This window comes from Netta rufina (assembly GCF_964035555.1).
Source record: "Netta rufina genome assembly, chromosome: Z".
NCBI lineage: Eukaryota > Metazoa > Chordata > Aves > Anseriformes > Anatidae > Netta > Netta rufina.
In genome coordinates, this window is record NC_140126.1 from 8158424 (window position 1) to 8183711 (window position 25288).

Here is a 25288-nt window from a genome sequence, read left to right on the forward strand (position 1 = left end):
CTCCCTCCACACAGACATCCTTCACAAAATGTTCTCTGTATTGTCACCATCACCACAAAAGCAGTGTGACCAACATTATTTTGTTTGCTTATGGTCCTCCACACATATGAATCAGAAATGCTGGGTGGGTTTGAAAGCCTCCTCCAGGTCTCCAAGAGCTGACCCACATGCCACAGGAACTCCTCCCGGCTTTTCTCTTCAGCAAATATAGCAGAACAGCCACTTGCATCTCCCTATGCAAAGTCTGGTACAGAATCAGCTGAGACCAGCTGCTCCTGCCTCCTCTTGCAGTGGGATAGGAAGTGAGAGGCAATCAGAGAGGCAGTGCAGAGCAGCTGCAAGATGCCACCTCTCCTGTGTTTACTCAGACTTGTGGGTGGTCCCAAAACAGGATGCAGCCTCCCTGTGGGTTGTGACCCTGCTCCAGCTCATATTTTCAGCCTCACAAAGAAAATTCCAAGTTAACAAGAGCTGAGTCTTGATGGATTGCTTTGCAACTGTCTGTGAAAAGTGTGGCTGTTGAACTAAAGCTATTCCACATCACCCACCTGTGTCCTCCTGCTTGGCCTGATCTCTTTGCATTCTTCTGCTCCTCTTGCCCTAACTTCCCCTACTCCCTTCCCAAAATGCCAAACAACTCCCCTCCAAGTACTGTGCAAGACTTCAGTTCAACTGCAGCTCTGATGCACGAGCTGAAGTATCCTGAACTCCTTGTCTTGTTTTTATGTTCTTCTCTCTCTCAGATGTTGGCACGCTCCACTCCACTGCCTCTGTTCTGCTTTGACTTGTGCTGGGTCATGGAAAGCTCAGAAAGTGCTGCTCAGCTAATCCCCCAGGAAAGCTCCAGATATTTGTAACATTCAAAACCAGCAAGCAGACAGTTGTGCCTGTCAGATCTTCTTTGACTTTCTAAATTAATTAGTCACATTCTCCCAGCTAAAATGTTAAATTATGAGGAAATCTTTCAGCTGAGGGCAGCCTTAACTTTGGTTTATAAGTGGCAGGTTTTGTCAGTTTTATTTGTGTGACCCGGGTGTTATAAAATACAGGACCTTGGGATATGACTTCAGGTCAAAAGCTTGCACTGAAATCTGCCAGGTCTTAGGTGAACTGTGGAATAAATTACTTCAAATTACATACTGGGATGAGCCCATTTCTTGAGACAAGGGATGGCTGTAATAGAGAGGCTCCGGAAATATTTAGGGACCAAAACAGGTCCTCCAAGTTATGTCAAAACTGCTTAGGTCAACAACAAGTAGGAGCTCTACATCTCCCCAAGGCCATGGGGGCTCCCCATTCCCCTCCAGATGTCCTACTGGGTACCATGAATGAACACTATCTATATAAAGAGATTCGCTATAGAAATCATAACTCTTATTGAATAGTTGCTCTGGGGCAGTCTTTTCTGGTTAACTAAGGAATTTCACATTCTCTGCATAAATCTTGCTGTCACAAGGAGGGCTCACAAGAAGTCTAGATAGGCTCTGTAAAGAAACTTGCACAGTATTCAGTATTAATTGACTGTCTACAGCTGTCAAATCACCTTGTATATTTAAAATAGTGAGCAAATTTACATTTCATTTTTCATTATCCCACTGACTTCAGGAAGTCGGTGGCAGTTCTCTTCATCTGAGCTATAATTACTAGAAATAGTAATTTTTTTTTTTTTTTTTTTTTTTTTGCACTTGGGTAATATTCGCAGTACACTGGGCTTCCATTTTCTAGATACTTATCTCATTGTTTTCTACACATATAGATTATTTTCAGTTACACCTTAAAAGGCATTATATTTCACCTATCTTTATCACTCTAGTATTTGCTTCATGCTCTCCTAGACAGAAGAGAACAAATACTGATGGTTATTTGTGGGATACCAGATTGGGATAAATGTGGCAAGAGGTTAAACTCAGCAGTGACATCTAGTATAGCTCGTATTTGATGCTATTTAACTATAAAGTTGGCTCCCTTAAGTTAAAGACTGTCTAAAGTTTTCTACAGCAGTTTCTTGACCACTGATGATCTGTAAATATCTACAAGACTGCCCATAAAACCTAATATTTCTACACATACGAGTAAGCCAACAATGTAAGAGCCATATAAACAATCACTCAAAGCTTATCTGATGTTTTAATAGCACATAAATGAAAACTGTACAAAATAGTCATGTTTTTCTCATTCAAGCCAATTGATCCTGCAACTAAAAACAGGTTCTAAAACACTATTCTGTATGAGCAATTAGTAATGACTGACACTCTTGACCTGCTATGAGTTAGCTGAGAGAGCAGCCATCAAAACACTATTTCAAGCACCCACTTTTGACACTACTACAATGCTTAATTGCTTGTCTCTACAGTTGTAAATTCAAGTGACTGAAAGTGACTAAGAAAGTACTATACTGGCATTCAATGCTGCAGGAAAAATTTCAGTCTGTTACTTTTGTCAAAAAAAAAAAAAAAAAGTAGATTCAGGTCAGCTGAAATGCTTCAAAGCAATTTGTGATACCTTAAGATAAATTCTTAAGAAATATGGTATTAAGAAATACCATAAAAGTCAAATGCTTCACATCAAAATTTTGAAAATTGCTTTTTTGTTGTTGTTGTTTTAATTATGCAACCATTTTCAGCCTATGTACAGTTCTATTTACTTAAAACAGGCTGAAAAACATAAAAGCTAAAAATGTTTCATTTCATCCTAGAAATTAAGAATGTTCTATTTAAGCCTGAGCAAAATGCTCTTTAATATGAAATCACTTTCTAATTTTGCTTTTGTTTTTCATCACAACAAAATCATGTTTCATAGCTCACCCTAACATATGCGTCATTTCCCTCTTAAACTCAAATCCCTTTTATTTTCCAGTTTGAGCAATGAACCAAAAGTTTTTGTAGAAAAACCAACCTGCTGGTAGTACCTCTGTAGCTGCATGCAGAAATCATTCATGAAAACTTGCTTCCATATTTCCATAAAGAGAAGCAATCCCAAAATACTTCTCTTTGACCTTCTTAGTTTGAAAGGTTGAAGAGCTCCACTACTCTAGTATAGTATCTTATTCCTAGTTGAATCTCAGCTATAAAACACTGACACCCTGACTTTCTGTGCATGGCACCTTCATTTTTAAGCTGTCCTTGTCAGCATGGCTGTCCCAAGAGTGATGATTCTGACAGGGCACAGAACACCTACCACTAACGTGGTTCCCTCTTTAGACAACATGCTCTTTGTGTATCAAGGACATATAAGGCCACTCCTGAAGCTCTGTGGTGCAAAATGGCACTCCAAACTCCTAACTCCTCTCCTTGACAAAAAAAAAAAAAAAAAGGAACCCAAAGCTTGCCCTATCAGGCTGTAATCTGTAAGGTGTTGTCTGCTCCAATAAATTAAATATGGTCAGGGAACAAACACATCCAGGCACTGGAAACAGTCAACTCAAAAGTGGATGGTTCCTGGCACAGCCTCAGGAAGAGGAAGAGCATGGTCCCAGTCAGTTCCTGAGTGTGGTACAGGAGTGGTTGCAGGCCAGGAATCCCTCTCTGTAGTCAGGATCTGGCCACTACATTCAAGAGGCTAAGAAAATGTAATTCATGAACACAGGCTGGTCTTTACACCTTGGCAGCAATGCCAAAGAATGCAGACATGTTTCATTTATTAGTGCAGATCTGGTCTCATTGTGTTGGACTAGCAGTTGCCAAGAATACCTACATGACTATGGTGTATGAGTAAACACAAGCTCAGCATTTGCAGATAAAACATAATATTGTAAAACACAGTAGATACTGTTTGGAATACCACCACCAGCATATTTAACAAAATTTGTCAAGTAAATTTAATAAAAAGGAAGCCTACTCATGTTCATCATATAACCTGCCTGCCTTTGTGGTTATTCTGTATGCTTACAGTGCTGGACATTAGCTACACATTTTGGCATGCCATCAATACTTTCAATATAATTTTATCATTCAGCTACCCAAACATGTTCATGATTTGAAGAAATAACAGTTACTAGTTCAGCTTTCAAAATGTATAACTTAAATTACAACATGCTTCAAATGTACTCTTTCAAGTGTCAACAGAAAGGTTACTGGATACCCATATATGTGGGAATTAGGTAACTTGTTTGAAATCATACTTTTTGGCAATATCAACATAAAAACCTTGGCTAGATTTCAAGAAGACATTCACCTGCTTAAAATTCTCCAGATGTGAAAGTAAGTCAAGAATTCAGCTAAAAATATCTTTTCAAGACTGGATTTGAGAGCTCTCCAGCTGCAACATGACAGCTATTCCCACTATAAAGCACTAGGCAGAAATAAATGATTTCATGCCCAAACATGAAACAGGTAAAAACTAAAGAAAAAAAAAATTTGTTCTAGACTGATCTTTGGTTTAGTATTTGAGGAATTGACTGGTTAAGAAATAATTAGACCCTAGGTCCTCAGTAGCTAAGTAAAAATGTATGAGGATGCATTTACTTACATAAATTAATGAAGCATCCATTAAAATACAAATGGAATTATTTCACTGAGCACTGACAATAAGATTTTATGGGTCTTATGACCAACAATTTTACAAGTGGCTCTTATCTGCTGTGAAATCCTGTATGTTTTTTTTTTTTTATTTTTTATTTTTTATTTTAAGAGAGGACAGCAAAACAAGAAGAAAATCATCTAGATGACACTCACCAGTTCTCAACATCTTAGCTTAGCTCTCTGTTAATGTAGAAGATAGAACCTCATTTTTCAAAACTAATTTTATGTCAGCCATAGATCTACATGTATCTATCGTAGGCGGTAGCTACATCTAAGAAAATGCATCACACAATTCTTTAGCAAAACACACGGGGGGGGGGAGGGGGTAGGAGCAGGAAATAAAAAATTAAAATGCATATCCTCTAAAAACTAATATCAAGTATTTGGAATGCCCCTTATAACTTTTGAACAACTCTTTTTCAATCATCCAAGGTCAACACAAGGTCCTTCATGTTCCTTATATAAATCAACAGGCTTTGTTTTAGCACTGCTTTTCAACATTTTATATAGCTCATGAATATAAACACAATCCTTTTAATCTTTTTTCTTTTCTTCCCTCCAAAATAGTTTCTCACAGTTAACAGGTAGTGTGCACTAACAGGGCTGGAAAGGAGCTTTAGAGCTTAAAAGTAAGATAGTAATCAGCCATTTCTAAATACTCTAAAACCCTGTTAGGTTACTAGTGTTCTTGGCTGTTATTAAAACAAAAATGACACGGCAATTTGGTATTTGTATAAATTATTTAGTATGTTATCACCATTCTTGTGAATTCTGCAATAGTCTCATTCTGCAAGCTTTGTCTCTTCATCAATTCAGGTAACGGTAAGGTAAGTTTAGACAGAACAAAATGGAAATCACTGCACAATGCTGTATGCATAACTTGCTACCCACAGCAGACTGGCTGAGACACCTCAAAATTCCTCTCACAGTACCCCTGGAGCCCTGCACTCACAGTAGCACTTGCATCCCTGTGCAACCACTTTAAAATTAGGGAAGCTCATCTCCGCCCTCTATTTTCTGGTGTCAAGAAGCAAGCTAATAACTAATTGCAAATTCAGGGAGTTCTGAAGATGTAGAAGGAACAACTGCCTCAGCTCTTTCTCCTCCAAAGGGTTTAAAACATATTGAAATGGGTCACATTAGCAAGACTAGGGAGCAAATAATGCTGACTTGGACTTCCAAAATGATGTGCAGTCCAATGCCCTCCCAGTAAACATCTCAGCTGGCAGGACTGCTGCATGTCTTTTGGTGCAGCATCTCTTTCTTTCTCACTCTCATCTCAGGCAGGCCCAGATCTCTTGGAAATACATTAGAACCAGAGTTGTTTCTATATCAAAACCCATGATTAAATCTAGAAGCATCTCTAAGCAGTGATACAACTTCACCTGCTATATAAAATCCTAGAAATGACATATTGGTTTGAAGACACCAGTAGAGTAATACTGATAAAACATTTATCTGAACTAATAGAGCAAATAAATCAGTAACACCATTAACTCCGTAACAAAACTAAATACCTACTGTAATGGACTGCACAAATCCTGATGTTTGATTTCTAATATTATATTAACAGGATTTAAGTTTCAACTGCTTTTTCCCCCTTTCTTCTTTCCTTCCTTTTTTCCTTCCTTCATTTCTTTTCAACAATTCTGAGGAAAACAGTGCTTTTTCCCAATGCACTCAAAACCATTGTGACATATTTCCATTACAAAAGGAATCCAAGGAGCGGTACTAACATGAGCCAATACAGGGGAGCAAGGGTAAAAGCTGGAGAGAACGACTGGATCCAATTCCTTTGCTCATTGGCCATCCTTATAAACACACAAACCAAACAGGTTCTTCCCTAAAATACTGAAGCCCATTAAATCTTTTTGGCAGCTTCATGCACCTGTCTAAAGACCTTTGGGTTGCAAGACGAGGCATGCTGTGGACAGAGGCCAGTAAGTGAACAATTCTAGCATGGCAGTTTGTTATGTGTGGAAAGCAGTCGTAACAGTTCACACCTAATTCCAGAAATCTGGATTGTTTCCAACAAAAGCCAAACCAAACCAAACCAAAACAAAACAAAAAACTCAGTTTAAAGTCCAACTTTTCCAGAGATACTTTAAGAAATGTGAAGCACCACAACTAAATTGATGCATAATGTCATAATGTCTATGTTGTGAAAGAGAACTGGATACTCACAGAAAAGGTTTTTGAAGTCACAGTCAAACTACGCCTTTTAATTAGTTTGGTTAAATACAGATTACTAAGGGAAAGAAGAAAAAGACAGTCAGGAATTAATATTGAAAAGAACAGTTCTTTTAATGTTTGAAATGATATCTTCAAGAAATGCTGCATATGCTATAACTTTCTTATCTTTGTGCTTATACAACAGAGTTTATTTGGCCTTCTTCTGGACCAGCTGTTGTTTTTTCCATTCCATTTCCATTGTATCTAAAATATACCAATCCCACTAGTGCTCTCAAAGGAAAAAACACATGCTTGCACTTTGAAGGGCCTCCTTGCTCTTGGCCAAGGCCAAATATCTTGTATTTCAGATGACGTTATTAGAGCAATACAGCCTTCAAAGCCTTGGGCCCAATCCTGCTGTGCTTCTGCAACAAACACCAGCAGTGTTAGACTAGCTCTTGCAGGCAAGAACTGCCCTCTAGGCCTGGGCCTACAACAGGGTTGGTTGTTCTGGGAGTTACTGAAAAGAATCATCCTAATATTACATCTTGAAAATCTCAGATGCATACTGCTTTAACTGTTTTCTGTTCTTAGAAGCAGGACCTGACAACATTTTTCAGTTTCGCGACACTTTGAAAGACCATCACGGAGGCTCTCCCATGCCAGCTCTACACACAAGCTTTCAGTTTGCCCAATTACACCCCAGAACTGGAGGCATCCACACACAAGACACCAGCACAACAACAGAGCAGGGACAGCCCATGTCCCAGCTACTCAGGCACCTGTAGCATGAAAAAAAAATCAAAACCTGTCAGGGAAGGTGGTCAACAGCATCTCTGCATGTGAGAAGTTGAGGACTCCTGCCACTAAGCACCCCACATAAGCAGCCCTGTTAGGATAATACTGTCCTGGGGTGACCAGTGACATTATGAGCTCTTCATAAGTGCCACAACCCAGGTGAATGGATATTCATATAATCACAGAATCATAAAGGTTAGAAAAGACCTTCAAGATCATCTGGTCCAACCATATTCCTGGTTTTAGCCAGAGTTTTGAGTGTGAATTTTATTTTTAATTCTTGTTTCTGATCAAACACTAGTTGTCAGATGCAATACAACCTGTGGGAAGTGACGATTATATTAATTTTCTTCCATTTTTGTTGTGTATAGGATGGAGGTTGACCAGTGACACCAGCTGTAGCTAACTGGACTCACTGTGGTTTGCTGCCAATGGAAAACCATGAAAGAATACTTCACAGGAAACAATCGGCTTGCACAATCAAATACCAAGACGTTTGAGTGTTTGCTTAGAACTGGGTTTCAGCTTTGAAATTTGCACTCTACTGGAAAGAAAAATAAGGAAAACCCTGTTAACAGACTTAACATTTATTATTTTCTAAAAAACAGGCTCAGTTTTCATTTGCAGAAAGTTCCCAGTCCTTTTCTTTCCTGTAGTCTTGAGATTTTAAAGGTATGTAAATGGGATCAGAAAAAGAGGAAAATGCAGGAGTGTTTGCCTGAAGACATCCAGTTCAAACACATCATAAAATAATATGATTAATAATAGCCTAAGGAGAGCAAAATATATAAAAAAATGATGAAGATGATGATGGATAAAATTGGGCTATATCCATCCCCTGAGTAAGAGGTTGTTCAGTAAGCCCATCTTTAATGCTAAGGCAATCTCTATTGAAAAACATTTACCTGTCTGCCAGTGTTACTGGCTGAGGCTTTCCAGGAAAGTCCCTTCTTTTTCTGCACTTCCCCATTACCTCCCCAGCAGGCAAAATTTCATTCTTCTCGTACCAGACATCTCCTCAGAGGAACACCTGACTGACAGAAATATTTCACAATGGGGAATGGATGCAACAGGGACACTGAAAATACCATAAGGCGGATAGTTTTTCAGTGAATATTTTACCTGTAGAATGTCAGGCAAATAATATAGAAAATGTCAGGAATGATCCCTTGCTAAAACTTCTGCAGCACCTGAAAGAAGACTTTGATCCACATCCAAATCTCCACAGAGCTGAGGAGAATGCAGACTTGGGGCACAACTGACAACATTGAGGTTCTGAGTAGAAAGAACTTGATCCAGCTTGTTTTAGTCATGAGGTAGGCAAGAAACTTGCTTCTAATTCTAACTTTGGCAGAATGGAAGACTCATACTGAGGCTGTTCTTTGTGTTTAAGAAATATTTAAAATGCAAAAATCTATTTCTCTGCAGCTTCAAATCAAACGGTTTTGCAGCTGAGCAAAACCTTAGACGAGACCTTTTTAAAATGAGTATAAAGCAGAGACGGTATGGAATTAGACTATTTTTGAAGAAATGAATAAATGACATCAAGGACATTCTATTTTGCACAAAGATTTAACTTTCTGGCAGTGTTCCTTGAGACTGGCTAGCACAGTTTAGAGGAGACCTCTAACCATCTAATTTATGTGTAGAGAGACTTCATTAGTAATTGTTTAAGAATGACTGGAAAATATATATCTACCTGATTCCATGTTGTTTGCTTAAGTTTAAGTTGAATATTTGCAAGAAAAGCAGAGTCAGTACACAAGAGATTATGACAAGAATTAATATTCTCTTTTATTTTCTTTCATATAGAAACCTGGACACTCAACAAATGGTTTCACAAAGTCTTCAGTGTAACAGTTAATGGTGGTAGCTAAAAATATTTGCTGTACCTTTTGGCATAGCAGTCTTCTGGTCACTTTTTTTTGTTTGTTTGTTTGTGTTTGTTTTTTGTCTGTTTGTTGTTTGTTTGTTTTTGTTTTTGTTTTGCATAAAGTCAGATGCCTACTTTGACTGAACAATTCCTTTTTCTAGAAAAAAAAAGTGTGTAATTCTGTATGACCTTTCAGTGAAAAATGTCCCTCCAGTCTGTTATTTTTGCCCAGGTTTTTCAGGAGAGTTCTTTCTACAGAAATAGCATACAGCAAAGAGGTATTACTTACAAAGACACCCTGCAGCAGGTAAACTTTACATAAACCCTGTAAGACTGAGGAACAAACCTGTAAACCCTACTAAATGTCTTTCATAACAATCAAACCCAGCTAGTTCAGTAGCTCTCTGAATCTGTGTTGAGGCAGATCTTTGTTTCCAGATACTGAATGCATGAACAGTTCAGATATAAAGACCTGTGTCAGAAACACCCTGGATCCCCAAAGATGCAGACTACTACCTGCCTAGTGTAATTGCTCCTATTAAACAAAACATCCCAAAAACTTGATTCTGCCAGAAATACACGATGAGACTGATCCCCACAGGCAACCATTGCTAGAGCTGAGAACTCCATCCTATACTCAACAGATAATCAGGAGTGGAGAATGGGATCTGTGCACTCCAGAGCATGCCATCAAGTAATCAGGTGAGGAGCAAGGTAAGTCCACATATAGCCTCACTTCTACACACTAAAGATAGAGCTTACAGTTTGCTCTACAAAATGACTGAAATAGTGGAGGATAAAAATAATCTTACAACCTCTTAAGTTATGCAGTACCCTCTGTCCCCAGTTAATCATAGTTAAAATCAATGTTAGTTAAAATCAATGAAAGAAGTAAGACAATCTCCTTTTAACTATAATTCACCCAGAGGACTCTCTTCAATTATGCAAAATGCATCCAAGTTCAAGCAGATGTTGGGAACATGGAGTGAAGAACACTACCCAAGCAAGGAGTGGACAAGCTGTGAGGACACCGTGTTTCCTGCAGAATAAACAGGTGTCCAAGCATTACAAGCCTCTCACAGTTTAAGTGGGTCACATATAACAGAAGGCTACCAGAGGCTCATAAGGGACATGCAGACTTTGGAGGAACTAACTGAGAACATTGAGCTCGTATCAGTGCATTAGCCCCACAGCACAAGCCCAGCACTTCTCAGAAGAATTAGAAGTCTGTGATCTGCCCAGAAATAATAAGGTAATTGTAGATTCTTCTTAGAAAGTTCACAGAGAGTTCAATATGACTGGGAAGTTTGGCACTAACCACACTGAAGGCTGAACAGCTTTGCCAATACTACTCTATTAATGAGAGAAGGGTTCGAGCAAGTTTTCAAACTCTTGTAACAAATCTATTCCCCAATGCAGCTTTCTCTGTTGATTATTTCAACTGTGCAAATAAGGTTTAAAATTGTTCATGGCTAATATTTCTCTACAAAAGAGAAAGGAATGATGGCATGTGAAATGTTACAGTTTAATTTTCAACTGTATTACTCCCCAAATCAATACTGTAGCAATTTAACATTTACATTAGCAAATCATTTGTTTACCAAATCAATATCAATACTTTAAAAGAGAAATAGCATCACACACAGTTTGACAAGGAAAACTGTAGGCACAGATCAAGAGCAGATTATATTCCTCTACCATGGAACATGGTTAAAAATGCTGACCGTAAGTTCATTCTGCAAACAGACTCCTTAATGTGATGAGAGGTTAAGCAAATTGTTCCAGTGAAGACAAGACATCACAATTTACCCTTTAAACTACAGGAAAGCAAGCACAGTGCAGCAAATTCTGCCTCTTCCCAGTGGCACAGGATGGAAAAGAAAGACTGCTGAAATGCGATAAAGGAGACTGCCTCCCCCCACTATAATTTTGACTTACATTGTTTGAAAAACGTCCTTTCACAGAACATCAAAATTTATTCAGTCATTGAACAAGTGTATCATTGTTCTGATACATTTTGGTGGCAACGAGTGACTATTACCAAGTTATAACAACAATCTCCCATTGCCACTTGTTTTCCCCCTACCACCAGCACAGTACAAGTACATATGGAAACCACCCTGTTACAGTTGGTACTGAAATACTGAAGGTTAAATTCCATTGGAAAAGAGAAGATGATAAAACCTTTAGGGATTAGGACACCAAGTGCAGGCACTCTGCCAGCATTGAGCTTTCTCTGCCACATTTCAGCACAGTCTTTGGATCCACTTGGAGAAAGCGCTGGGTTTGATTCTACTGGAGAGGAAGAATTGCATAAAATACAGTATTTTCTTCCATTCTCCTCTACCAATACTTCTACTGCATGTAACTACAGCCTAGGCAGCTCCCAAGGGCAATGCATCCCAAATGTCAGAGAAGACATCTTAGGATAGGATGAATCAGCCTTTGACAATGACTGTTACTCTCCAAGAACTGTAAAACATGCTAGCTTGTAACACATCTAGCTTAAACTAAAGTATTCAACTACTTGGGTATCAAAGTTTAAATGTTTCAGCATTATACAGTGCTGTTACAACATAAAGTTCAAGTAATATTTTAAGCAGATTCATTGAACATCTGTATGCTAATAAATACATCAATACAAAAAGGAGGACTAAGGAGAATCTCCATCCTTTACTGGATGCGGGGGGAAACTTAGTTACAAGAGATGAGGAAAAGGCGGAGGTGCTCAATGCCTTCTTTGCCTCAGTCTTTAGCGGCAATACCGGTTGTTCTCTGGATACTCAGTACCCTGAGCTGGTGGAAGGGGATGGGGAGCAGGATGTGGCCCTCACTGTCCATGAAGAACTGGTTGGTGACCTGCTACGGCACTTGGATGTGCACAAGTCGATGGGGCCGGATGGGATCCACCCAAGGGTACTGAGAGAACTGGCAGAGGAGCTGGCCAAGCCACTGTCCATCATTTATCAGCAGTCCTGGCGATCGGGGGAGGTCCCAGTTGACTGGCGGCTAGCAAAGGTGACGCCCATCTACAAGAAGGGCCGGAGGGCAGACCCGGGAAACTACAGGCCTGTCAGTTTGACCTCAGTGCCAGGGAAGCTCATGGAGCAGATTTTCCTGAGAGTCATCACGCAGCACTTGCAGGGCAAGCAGGCGATCAGGCCCAGTCAGCATGGGTTTATGAAAGGCAGATCCTGCTTGACGATCCTGATCTCCTTCTATGACAAAGTGACGCGCTGGATGGATGAGGGAAAGGCTGTGGATGTGGTCTACCTTGACTTCAGCAAGGCTTTTGACACCGTCTCCCACAGCATTCTCCTCAAGAAACTGGCTGCTCTTGGCTTGGACTGGCGCACGCTTCGTTGGGTTAGAAACTGGCTGGATAGCCGGGCCCAAAGAGTCGTGGTGAATGGAGCCAAGTCCAGTTGGAGGCCAGTCACTAGTGGCGTCCCCTAGGGCTCGGTGCTGGGGCCGGTCCTCTTTAATATCTTCATCGATGATCTGGACGAGGGCATCGAGTGCACCCTCAGTAAGTTTGCAGATGACACCAAGTTAGGTGCGCGTGTCGATCTGCTTGAGGGTAGGAAAGCTCTGCAGGAGGATCTGGATAGGCTGCACCGATGGGCTGAGGTCAACTGCATGAAGTTCAACAAGGCCAAGTGCCGGGTCCTGCACCTGGGGCGCAATAACCCCAAGCAGAGCTACAGGCTGGGAGAGGAATGGTTGGAGAGCTGCCAGGCAGAGAAGGACCTGGGAGTGATGGTGGATAGTCGGCTGAATATGAGCCAGCAGTGTGCTCAGGTGGCCAAGAAGGCCAACGGCATCCTGGCTTGTATCAGGAACAGTGTGACCAGCAGGGCTAGGGAGGTGATCGTCCCCCTGTACTCAGCTCTGGTGAGGCCGCACCTCGAGTACTGTGTTCAGTTTTGGGCCCCTCGCTACAAGAAGGACATCGAGGTGCTTGAGCGGGTCCAGAGAAGGGCGACAAAGCTGGTGAGGGGCCTGGAGAACAAGTCCTACGAGGAGTGGCTGAGGGAGCTGGGCTTGTTCAGCCTGGAGAAGAGGAGGCTCAGGGGCGACCTTATCGCTCTCTACAGATACCTTAAAAGAGGCTGTAGCGAGGTGGGGGTTGGTCTGATCTCCCACGTGCCTGGTGACAGGACGAGGGGGAATGGGCTTAAGTTGAGCCAGGGGAGTTTTAGGTTAGATGTTAGGAAGAACTTCTTTACTGAAAGGGTTGTGAGGCATTGGAACAGGCTGCCCAGGGAAGTGGTGGAGTCACCATCCCTGGAAGTCTTCAAAAGACGTTTAGATGTAGAGCTTAGGGATATGGTTTAGTGGGGACTGCTAGCGTTAGGTCAGAGGTTGGACTCGATGATCTTGAGGTCTCTTCCAACCTAGAAATTCTGTGATTCTGTGATTCTGTGAAAACTTAGTATCCTTTCCATTGCTTAGCAAGAAGACTACACCTTTTCATTTCTTAGAAAGCTCACTTTTAACAACAGCATTTTTGACAGCAAAGTGTAAGGAACAAAGAAGTCTTCTTAAATTTGTATGTCAAATGCTAACAACTGCAAGTTAAAGACTTTTTATCTCCTGAGCACAGAACCTAGAGATTTCAGAAACGGAACTCTTCCTTTTTTCTGGAGAAGGAAAGCACAAGACAATGAAAAAAGAAAATCTATCTTATCTCTGATAAGCTGCTAATAAACTCCAAAGAACTGCTGAAAAAAAAAAAAAAAGAAAAAAAAAACTTCCTGAAACATGAAAGTGTTGTGGTTTAACCTGTCAGGCAGCTCAGCACCACACTGCCACATGCTCACTCCCCCCAAGTGGGATGGGAAAGATTACTGTAAAAGGTAAAACTGCAAGAACTTATGGGTTGAGATGAAGACAGCTAAATAAGAGAGAAAGACATAAGGTAAAGGAAAAAAGAAAAAAATAAAGGAAGAAATAAAGAAAAAAGAAAAAAGGGGGAAAAAAGAAAAAGGAAAATGAAAAAGGAAAAAAAGAAGAAAAAATAAAAAAAAGAAAAAGAAAAAGAAAAAAAAAAAAAAACAAAAAGAAAAAGGAAAAAGAAAAAAGAGAAAAAAAATAAAAAAGGAAAAAGAAAAAAAAAAGAAAAAGAAAAAAAAAAGAAAAAAAGAAAAAAAAAGTGATGCACAACAAAATTGCTCACCACCTACTGATCAATGCCCAGCGAGTACATGCGCAGCAATGGCCCCCCTGGCCAGCGAGCCCCTATTAACTGTTCAGCACAGCACCACACCGTGTGGGACATCGCTTTTTCCAGCCTGGGCCTGTTGTCCTGGCTCTGTCCCCTCCCAGCTCCTGGTGCACCCCCAGCCTCCTCGCTGGCAGGGCCAAACCAGAATCTGAAACATCCTGGGCTCTGTGTGAGCACTGCTCCGCAACAACTAAAACATCAGTGTGTTATCAGCATTATTCTCATCCTAAACTCAAAACACAGCACCATGCCAGGTACTCAGAAGAAAATTAACTGTATCTCAGCCAAAACTAGCAGAGAAAGAAAGTTAGAAACTTCTGCATCTTTTTCTTGAGCTTGTTTGGGAAAAAAATAATTCTGCTGAGATCAAACAGTTAAAAGCAATTCATAAAATATGAATCAAAATTCATATTATTTTTGAAATTCATCAAAAATAAAATTCACTATTAGAAAAAATCAGCTGTGATGTCTGTGTTTCCCAGGTACCCTACCTCTGAAATGCAAAATCTCCCACTGTCTGCACAAGCAGGCGCTCACTGCTCACAGTTCAATGAAGACTGTTCCAGAAATGAGATACTCCACATACTCCTGGAGGCTGTTTCTATTGTGGTTCTGGCTTTAAAACAGAGGTCACTCTGTCTATATGTATCCATTTGCTCTTTTTTCACAGCAAGCACCATTTAAACAGGTTTGTAGAGCATGTTTATAGAAAGGAGAGGGATGCAGGGAGAAAGATGCTCTTCCCTCTGCACTGAATTCAGCTTGGTTATTATAATTCAATATGTGAAGTTACTATTCTAAGAAAAAATAGCCTTTGTGTTTTGGAGAAACTATGCAAATTAAGTTGAATAGTAATTGATGTGGTTAAACACAGGATAAACAAATACTGTAAAAATGTCAGCATCATTCTTTGAAAGATATGGAAGTCACACAGCATGTATTGGGTTCTGCCAGCAAGCAAGGCTGCTTACATTGGCCACAATATTCTTCCAAAAAAAGACAGACTATCCTTTGAGAATAAAACAGTGTCCAGGACTTTTTTCCTGCCCTCTTCCAACTGGTTAAACAAAGGACTTCACTGTCAAGAGCCAAGACTAATAGTTTATGCTGTACGTTTACAGACAGAAAAAATGAAGAGAATCCTCTGGCAGCTGCAAGTTAATTATCAACGACCAAGACCATTATTCAATAAAATCCTGCCCTCAGACACAACCCATAGGCAGAATAGCACGTAACTATCATCTGAAACAGCTTAATAACATTCCAGTCATCTGCTAAATGAATTACTACACAAAACATCTCTCAAACTACTTTAAAAATGTTTTTGCAGGGATGTTGGTGCTCTTCTCCTTCAGTTCCTTCCACCCCTCTGCTCACCTCTCACAGCACTAGGGTACCACCTCCTCCTCCCTCACTCCAGCTTTATCCCATCACAGCTCCAAGGAAAGAATGCCTTCAATCTAATGGAGAAGTTTCTAAGGTTTGTAACTCCTCTGCAGACAAGGATTTGGAGATTCATGTACAAGTCAAACTAATCCCAAATTCTGATATGTGTGGAGCTCATCTATCAACTGTTTTCAAAACTGTCAAAATGAGGCAAAGCATATGACAACTGCTATATGCCGAAAGCTCCTATGACTTATTCACAGAGATCTATTTTAATACCATAAATCTCTCCTTGCTTAGTTATTTAGTACAGTTTACTGCAGCAATCACTGGGCTACAGTCTGAATAAAACTCAGCTACCCTACCTTTAAACTACTGCAACTTGACCACTGCACCAGACCAAGAAAAAGTCCATCTTTTCATATCCTATCAGTCCCCTCTGTGGTGCTGCCATCCCCTATCACTGCTCATCTAGGAAGGGCTCCACTGTCATTCCACAAAGCTTCTCCACTTTGCAGCTCACAAACAAACTCAATACCTTGTGACAGACTGCATTAAAACAAGCAGAAAGATAAAGGAGCAGATCTTCTCTTATTTTGTGAAAGGGAAGTTAATTCATTCTCTTGCGCTGTACCTTGGAGCACTGGAAAGTTTTTAAGATAGCCTATTTAGAAAAACAAAGCAAATCCTCACTTTCCCTCTCCCACAGGCAAAAATGATCAGAAAAGGTATTTGTAAAGGTCAGGGCAATTTTTTATTTATCATGTTTGCCCCTTCTCACACATTTCAAATATCACTGTAATACAGCAGCTTGCAATGTACCGTATCATGGTGCTGTTCTTAAGATAAGCACTCAGTTTTGCATGCAGCTAATGACTGAGTCATCCAGCAATTGCCTTAGCAGCAGCGGGAGCATACAGCACATACCTAAGTTCTAATTTACATCATTTATCACAATGATTTTTCTCCAAATATATGGAACTTCAGGATACTGCAAATTATAAATTAATTAATATAATCATTGCAACAGCACAGGAATGTAACTGATGCAAAAATATTACTGTATGTAGATTAGAGACAGATGACAAGCAGGGTTGGAACCTGGAGATACATCTGGTCATTGTCACAGTAAAAGCTGTTGTGAGCAAACTGCACAGAGCTTTTTTCTAGAGCTCCCTACATCAAAAAAGGCTAAAAAATACTGTACAGGAGGTATAGTCCTCACCTTCTCCTTCCTACAGCAATTCCTCTTTTTTGATTTTGCTTATACAAGTAGTCTTTCTATTCCTTGCCAGACAGACCTGCTAACTCTGACTACATTGCTATTATCACCACCAAAATTTTTGCACGGACTCCAACTTTTCCAAGCAAAAATGATCATAGAATCATAGAATAATAGATTCATTAGGGTTGGAAAAGACCTCCAAGATCATCTGGTCCAACCGTCCCCCAGCCACCAATGTCATTCACTAAACCCTGTCCCTAAGCACCACGTCCAACCTTTCCTTGAACACCCCCAGGGACAGTGACACCTCCACCTCCCTGGGCAACCCGTCCCAGTGCCTGACTGCCATTTCTGAGCAGAAATGTCTCCTCATTTCCAACTTGAACCTCGCATGGCGCTACTTGAGGCCATTCCCTCTAGTCCTATCACTAGTTACCTGTGAGAAGAGGTCGACCCCCAGCTCCCCACACCGTCCTTTCAGGTAGTTGTAGAGAGCAATGAGGTCTGCCCTCAGCCTCCTCTTCCCCAGACTAAAAAATCCCAGTTCCCTCAGACCCTCCTCACAGGACTTATGCTCCAGGCCCTTTACCAGCTTCGTAGCCCTTCTCTGGACACACGCCAGGCCCTTGATGTCCTTCTTATACTGAGAGCCCCAAAACTGAACACAGTACTTGAGGTGTGGCCTCACTAGAGGATAGTACAGGGGGATGATCACCGCCCTGGTCCTGCTGGCTGCACTATTCCTGATACAATTACATTTCAACCTGGGCATATAAACTGTTTCACAAGCATAGTTCTTAGAAATGGCTCAACTGTCTTGGTTTAAGTTCAAAAAACAAGACAAAACAAAAACAGAATCAGAGCTCAAATAAACAAAAGCACACACACTGTATAATGAACCTCAGCCCACAAGCTTAAGATACTTGACTCTGAAAACCAGGTCAAACACAGGATATGGCAGGCAGCTCTTTATCAGTTATTCCCCAGCCCAGCACAAAGTTAGGACTGAGAATACAGAAGAATGGTCATGATGTTGAATCTGTAAAATACAATTTATTTCTACAATTAAATGAGAACTTGGAATTGTTTTCCTTTGAAGTGATCCCAAAAGGCATTAATCTGGGCCATCTGTGATATCACTGGGTATACCAGACTTCTGGCATGAAACAGCATGAAGTGCTTGTGGTGTTGAAAAGAGGGAAGAGGCAACTTGCCACCTTTAAAACTTAATTTATGTACCAAATATTCCCCACACCCTGTGTAGTAAATATATTCAGCAAAGAACTCAAGAATTAACTCACTTTCCATTTTTATTCTGTATTCTACCTCTACAATGAGCAATTGATCTTTAATAATGCCTACTGTAAACAGGAAATGACACTGAAGTCTTTTTCTAGCCCTGTTGAAGAGTTGGCTACAACAGCAGTTGAATAACAGAACATAAAACAAGAATTAAGGAGTTAAGGCCACCATAAGAACCAGTGACTATTATATCTTTTCACACAAAGAGCAGAAACATAATGAAGGGAATGCTTTCTTTTCCCAATGCACTTTTTCACACTGATTACTTTTATTACAGTCAAGCAGATTACTGCTTGACCAAAAGCAGGCATAACCTATAAAGGCTGATCAAGTCAGTTAAACACAGAAGCCTAAGTGACAAGTGCATTACTTTTTTAATTCATAAGATGCTCCCTTTGCTAGCCTGAAATATCATGAACATATTATTAGCACAAGGAATAGCTCAATCGTATTACAATGAATAACATCAGACAGAGTTAAAATCCAAAAGCAAACTTAGCTAGTCTAAGTCATGAAATCTCACGGAAGGTATGCTCAATTTGTCTCAGCATCCAGGTACAGTCTTTCTCAGTCTCATTCTTCAATACTTTAAAGGAAGACCCCAAAGATAAAAAGCGAGAAGTAGAAAGAAAATTATCAGACTACACAAAGCAAATACACAGCACAATGCCTTGTATTTTCTATCTTCTCTCCACACCTAAAATTACCGCTTATAGACATTATTCTATGCATAAAAGAAACATGGAGGACAGTAGACTAGAACAGTTCGTCACTCTTCACAGGCAAATCTAAACAAATTCCTCTCATTTATCCCAGTAATCAGCAAAGGAAATGAAAAATCAAGGAGATACTTTAGATCTGTTAAAATAGACACCAATATTAGATATTCATGGCTTATCAACTTAAGGTTTAGTTATCTAAAAAGTAGATATAATTTTATTTGATGAAAAACAATAAGAAACACCATTGATACTAACTCTTATGGCTTCCCCTTACCCTTACCTATGCATTATCACAGAAGATCGAGTGTCTCCCCACTAGCCCCTAGGCTTCTGGTTTCCCCCAGCAGTTTCACACTGCTCTTATCCAGCAAGAAACAACTGCTATCCAGGTCTACAACCAGAAGCACAGGGGGGCTGAGTTGTCTGCTTCTTTAAATTTTCAATTCACATCACACAGCAATAGAACTGCAGCAGCAGTCATGACTGAGAATTAAAAATTCCAACATATCCTTCCTTCTTTTGCACCCTCAGAAAAGAACCAACTATTATTTAACCATTAACCCTTGAAAAACACACAGACACACACCTCTACGTATTCCGCACCTCTATTTGTACATAACCTGGGCCTTACATCATTTGGGTTATTTTCATTCTTCCTACCAAAACTTTACCATTAGTAATGAATGAATAAAGTAAATGATTCTAAAAATAATTAAAGGAACTCATTTTGGAGATAGGAGATATAAACTACATACTCCACCTTTCCAGGATAGCCTACTGGCTTGTTTTCCCAAAAGGCATAATGCTGACTGTTTTTGCTCCTGTATGTAAATTATTTTTTTATTTATGCTTCTAAAAAAAACACCAAAACAAACATATAACCATTGATCTGTTGATGCCTTACACTACACTTTCAGAACTGTCAAAAGTCTTTAAATATTCTGGTAACAATCACTAAGAATCTATGAAGCTTAAATATAAACACTGGATTAGAGATGGGATATTTTATATTAAGAACAACATTTCTATGGAGTGAGTATACTTTATTTAAAATAATAACAACTGCAATTCTTGTCATCCCAAAACTACTGAAGAATTTCAAGTCAAATTTACTGAACAATTTTGGCTGGAGGAAAAAGTGTGGGGTAGAAAGGAGCAACGGTGTGAAAAACATTCCAGCAGTCACAAGGCGGATTTAAATTCGGACTCAGAAAGGAACCAGATGGGTGGCCATAGAGGTGTTTTGACTGAGACACTCTCATTTTGCATAATCTCTTTTTCTACAGTTTAGGAAAGCCTGGCAAAAGGAAAGGCACAGACAGCTGGAAAATAAAAGCTGCTCAGAGAGATGCGGAAGGCAAATAGGCAGAAATTCAACAACATTTGTACCATTCAATCCACATGCTTGTTGTTCTTCCACTGGGATTGCTCGTCTTCTCCTTAAAGCATTTTGAAGGGTATTTGCCTCATAGATAATGTGGGGATGGGGTGTTCCCTCTTTCTGTGGATGCTTTTTAATGGGCTCAATGAAGTAATCCCCATGGGGCAGTTGGAAATAGCCAGTCTGAAAATAAGCATAAAATAGTTAATCTCTACTGTCCAGTACCTGAAGTCAAAAGTAAAATAGACTCTTCTCACACCACCATCCTTGAGCTCTTCTCATAAGCCAGCCTTTACACTGTGGCATCAAAATATTAAAACAACACAAAACAACATGTTTTCAGCATTTATTTTGCTGCATACATCACAGGTGCTTTGTACCTCATGAAGGTGTAACAGACCAGATGGGAACAGAAGAAATATCTTCTTCCTAATGTCCTGAAATACCATGTATTGAGGCAAAAGCTTCCATATTTGTACAAAGCCACGGAAAGGTCAAGAGTTAATTAGTCAAACATGATGCAGTACAAAGAGCCACATCTTGTTCTTCTGCCGTTTTGCAGCCATTCCCCAGAGAACAAATCCTGAATAGAAGCTATTTCATAAGTGAAAAGCGTAATTCTGCTCCTACTGAAATTCCACAGTCAGATTACACAACACAAAATGGCTGAACTGTGTGGTCCACTCTCAACTCAAACAACAAACATCACCCCCCACCACAAGCCCCCAGGCTTTCAATGGAAGAAATAAGTAGCTTTTCATGACTTATACCAAGCTATTGTGATCATACAATAGGCTGGCATAACAAAGGCTGTAAAATTTCTCATGCTACAGCTTTTGTATCAAGCTCCTAACTTTGACTGAGCGCACTTTTGACAGGGCTTTGATATCAACCTGGACTACACAGGATTCATTTACACCTCCTGCTGCTGCAGTCTGAAAGATGCATGCAATTGAGAATGGCCTTGGTACCCTGTGTCTCAGTTTGCATTTCTGCAGAGATTGCTAACATTGCAAAACCATTTTACAGCCCCTACACTCCAACATATACAGAGCAATACTAAATCTAAAGAGAAGGATCTACTGACAACTTAGGTCCCGTAGCCCACGCTGGGGATGTGACAGAAGATCAAGGTATCCCACCCACTCTTAGACCTTTTTCTCAATCTTTGTTTATTCTCTTGCTGTGGTCAGTGCATCTTTCTTAACCTGCTCTGGGACAGGGGAAAAAAAAAAGTCAGCAACACTGTAATTCCTTAGCTGCTGTATTCAAACTTACAAGGACAGAAAAAATTTTTAAATCATTCTGAAATACTCCAAGGTCCCCCAGTTTCCCTAGGCAGTTGGGAAAGCCAGCACAAAAGCAAGAAGAGGGAACTCTTTGGAGCTGGGGAGTCTGCCCCAACATCTCTAAAAAGTGACAACTCTTTCCCTTTCCAGTTTTCCACAGCAAATCAAAGCTTAAAAAACAGAGATTATTCTTGGCTTGAAACCTTAAGGTTACACCCATAAGACTTCACAGGTTTAAGACTCAAAGTCACATATGTTTGCTCATGTGGGATTACTGTTACTGCTTGTATGTTTTCATTTCCTTTTTAAGGAAAAAAAAAAAATGAGCCTTCTGATTCTTAAACACAAAACCAAAAATGCCCAGGTTTCTTTTTAAATTATAAATCAAGGCTACTTTTGACATAGTCTGAGATGCACTACGAAAGCAATAAAACCCATGCTTAGAATGGATAATGATGTCAAGCAAGCATGAACCTACAGAGGAGGAATTCCTATGTGGAGGCTAGACAACGAAATAAGTAGATGTTGCATTCCTCCTGCTGCTCAAGGAATCAAAGCATTGGCACAGGTCCATTCCATTTCATTCCACAGGATTCGAACTTTCTTTTATATTTTATAAGTCCTGTTGTGTTTTTAGCCTGGTTGGAACCAGGAAGAACTAGCCATCTTCACTGCAGAGGCTGATTTTGTAGGGCAGACTGATTAGACACTGGCTTATTGTGTCAAAGTTGCACCTGTATAAAGGAAGGCAATCACATAAAAATTATATGTATCAGTAGTGACCTCATTTACCAAGCTCCCCAGTTTCTGTATGTCAAAATTCAGCTATCCATCCAAGCTTTACGGAGCAAGAGAATAAAGAAAAAATAAACGTATTTCATATTGCAAATGCACACACATAGATGGCAGGAAAGGTTGTTCAATGAGCCAGTAACCATTGGCTACTACAGAACCCGGCTTTGGACATTCCCACTGATTTTATTTTATTTTTTTTAATGTTACTGTTTCTCAATATGAAACATCTGCTTTCTCGGTCTTAATGTTTTTTGCCATAACAACTCTATTCTAAAGTGAGCTCTGCCACAACAGACATCCCAAACCAGCCGGCATTCTGCAGACACCATTTGTTAAGTTCAGTACTGTAATTTCCCTGTCCCATCCTCCTGAGGTAGAAATCCTGCCAGCCTTCCTGTAGATCAGGGGTGAAATAAATTTTCGTCCTGTCCTCTACAGTAAATGCTTATCTGTACTAATTCTTCTACTATCCTTATCATCATCATCACATCACTTTCCAGGAGTATATGCAGCTACTTGAAGCATGCCTGTATGTGTTTCATTCTTCATGTAGATGGATAACTGAATATGAACAGAAACAGCTGCACCAGCCTTCTTCTAGTTGTAATTACTACCTTCCTGCTTGTCTCCTCTACGTTATGTGAGGCAAGGTCCAAGAGATGCCTCCTGCAATTTATGCAGAAAAACTAGAAATTTTTGATGTCCCTTACTTTCTGGAAAAGACCACACTTATGTCTCTTTCCCTGAAGAAAGACACCTCAGAGATGAATAACTTTTACGCAACGGTTATAACATTTGTTCTTTAAAAGAGGTTTATAAAAGACAGAAGTTTTGCATTTTTTGGCTGCAGATCGCTCTATCTTGGGAAGATAAAGGCTGCTCCCACACTTAACATCGAGGCTGAAGTCGCTGTGAAACATGAAGGAGAAGCCTGGGGGGTTGTTCTACTAGGGAGACATTCCAGACCTTTCCAGTGTCATCAACTCACAATTCAACATGCCTCAACAGCTCCTGACACCCTGGAGTAGCACAGCTAACCTACAGCTATAACTGCTACCAGCTCTGAATAAAACAAGAACAACTCTAAGCAGGCAGCTGAACTCCACCACAACCTCTCTCTCACTCCCCTTCCTCAAAGGGGACAGGGGAGAAAATGCAATGGAAAGGGCTCAAGGGTTGAGATAAGGACAGGGAGATCTCTCAACAATCATAAACTTGGGCAAAATAGACTCAGCATAGGGAGATTAATACACTTTTCTGCCTGTTACTAACAGATCAGAGCAGTAAGAACTAAAAACAAACTAAAAACACCTTCTCCCTCCCCTCCACCCTCTTCTATGTCCTCCCTGAGCAGTGCAGGGGAATGGGAGCTGCAGTCAGCAGCTTCATCTCTGCCACTCCTTCATGGTCACTCTCTGCCCCTGCTCCACATGGGGTCCCTCCCATGGGATGCCATCCTTCCCATAGGCAGCAGCTCTTCAAGAACTGCTCCCACATGGCTCCATCCCACAGGGTCCATCCCCCAGGAGCAAACTGCTCCAGCATGGGTCCCCCACAGGTGGGTGGCAGCTCCCCCCAGACCCTTGCTCCTGTGTGGGCTCCTCTCCACGGGCTGCAGCTCCAGCCTGGGGCCTGCTCCTGTGGGGGCTCTCCATGGGCCACAGCATCCTCCAGGCCACATCCACCTGCTCCACCGGGGGCTCCTCCACCCATGGGGGGGCTGCAGCGTGGAGATCTGCTCCAGAACTTAGGAACGTGGTTTAGTGACGGACTTTAGTACTAGGCTAAAGGTCGGACTAGATGATCTCAGAGGTCTTTTCCAACCTGAGAGATTCCATGAGTCATGAGATTCCATGTGGGACCCATGGGCTGCAGGGTGACAGCCTGCTCCACCAGGGGGCCTCTGCACAGGCCACAGGGGATCTGCTGCTGTGTGTCCGGAGCACCTCCTGCCCTCCTGCTGCACTCACCTGGGGGGCTGCGGAGCTGCTTCTCACTCCTCTCTCCCAGCTGCTGTAACACAGCAGTTTTTTCCCTTTCTAAAATCTGCTCTCACAGAAGTGCAAACAACATTGCTGATAGCTTGGCTTTGCCCAGCAGTGGGTCCCTTTGAAGCCAGCTGAAACTGGCCCTTATCTAACACGGGGCAGACTCATCACACAGAGGCCACCTCTGCTACCAAAACCTTGCCATGTAAGCCCAATATTGTCATACGCAATCCTTCGTGATCAGCTTGGCAATACTAACTGGGTGCACTCATGCAGTCATTTCACACGTTAATTCAGTGGTGAGTCCCCACAAGCAACTGATGGGATGGCATGGAAAAATATAAGCCACCATTGTCACCAAATAGAGTATAACTGTACCTGTTAGGCCACTGACTGTGCACTTTGAATCAAAATGAGGGTTTGTTGCCGTTTTTCTACTTTCAGCTTTGACCTCAAAATGGCTCATGAAAAACTGTTTTAACCTCTGCCTAAAATGTGGTTCTTAAGGCAAGAGGATGTTTCCTTCACTCCTGTTTTGCACGGCTGACTTGAAAAGTACATTAAAAATCTGTATGCTAGTAAGACTGCAAAGACAGAAAGGGCAGAGGTG

The 25288-nt window shown here is 40.8% G+C and overlaps 1 protein-coding gene across 1 annotated transcript in view; it reads right to left on the bottom strand.

Moving 5' to 3' along the window:
* Positions 1-25288, bottom strand: part of ADAMTS12 (ADAM metallopeptidase with thrombospondin type 1 motif 12) — a gene marked incomplete at both ends in the record, with an annotated part of 169511 nt that overhangs the window by 81530 nt on the left and 62693 nt on the right. The window contains one exon of the mRNA XM_084305715.1: positions 20615-20789. Coding sequence (XP_084161841.1) covers positions 20615-20789 — 175 coding nt within the window. The remainder of the gene's footprint in view (positions 1-20614; positions 20790-25288) is intronic.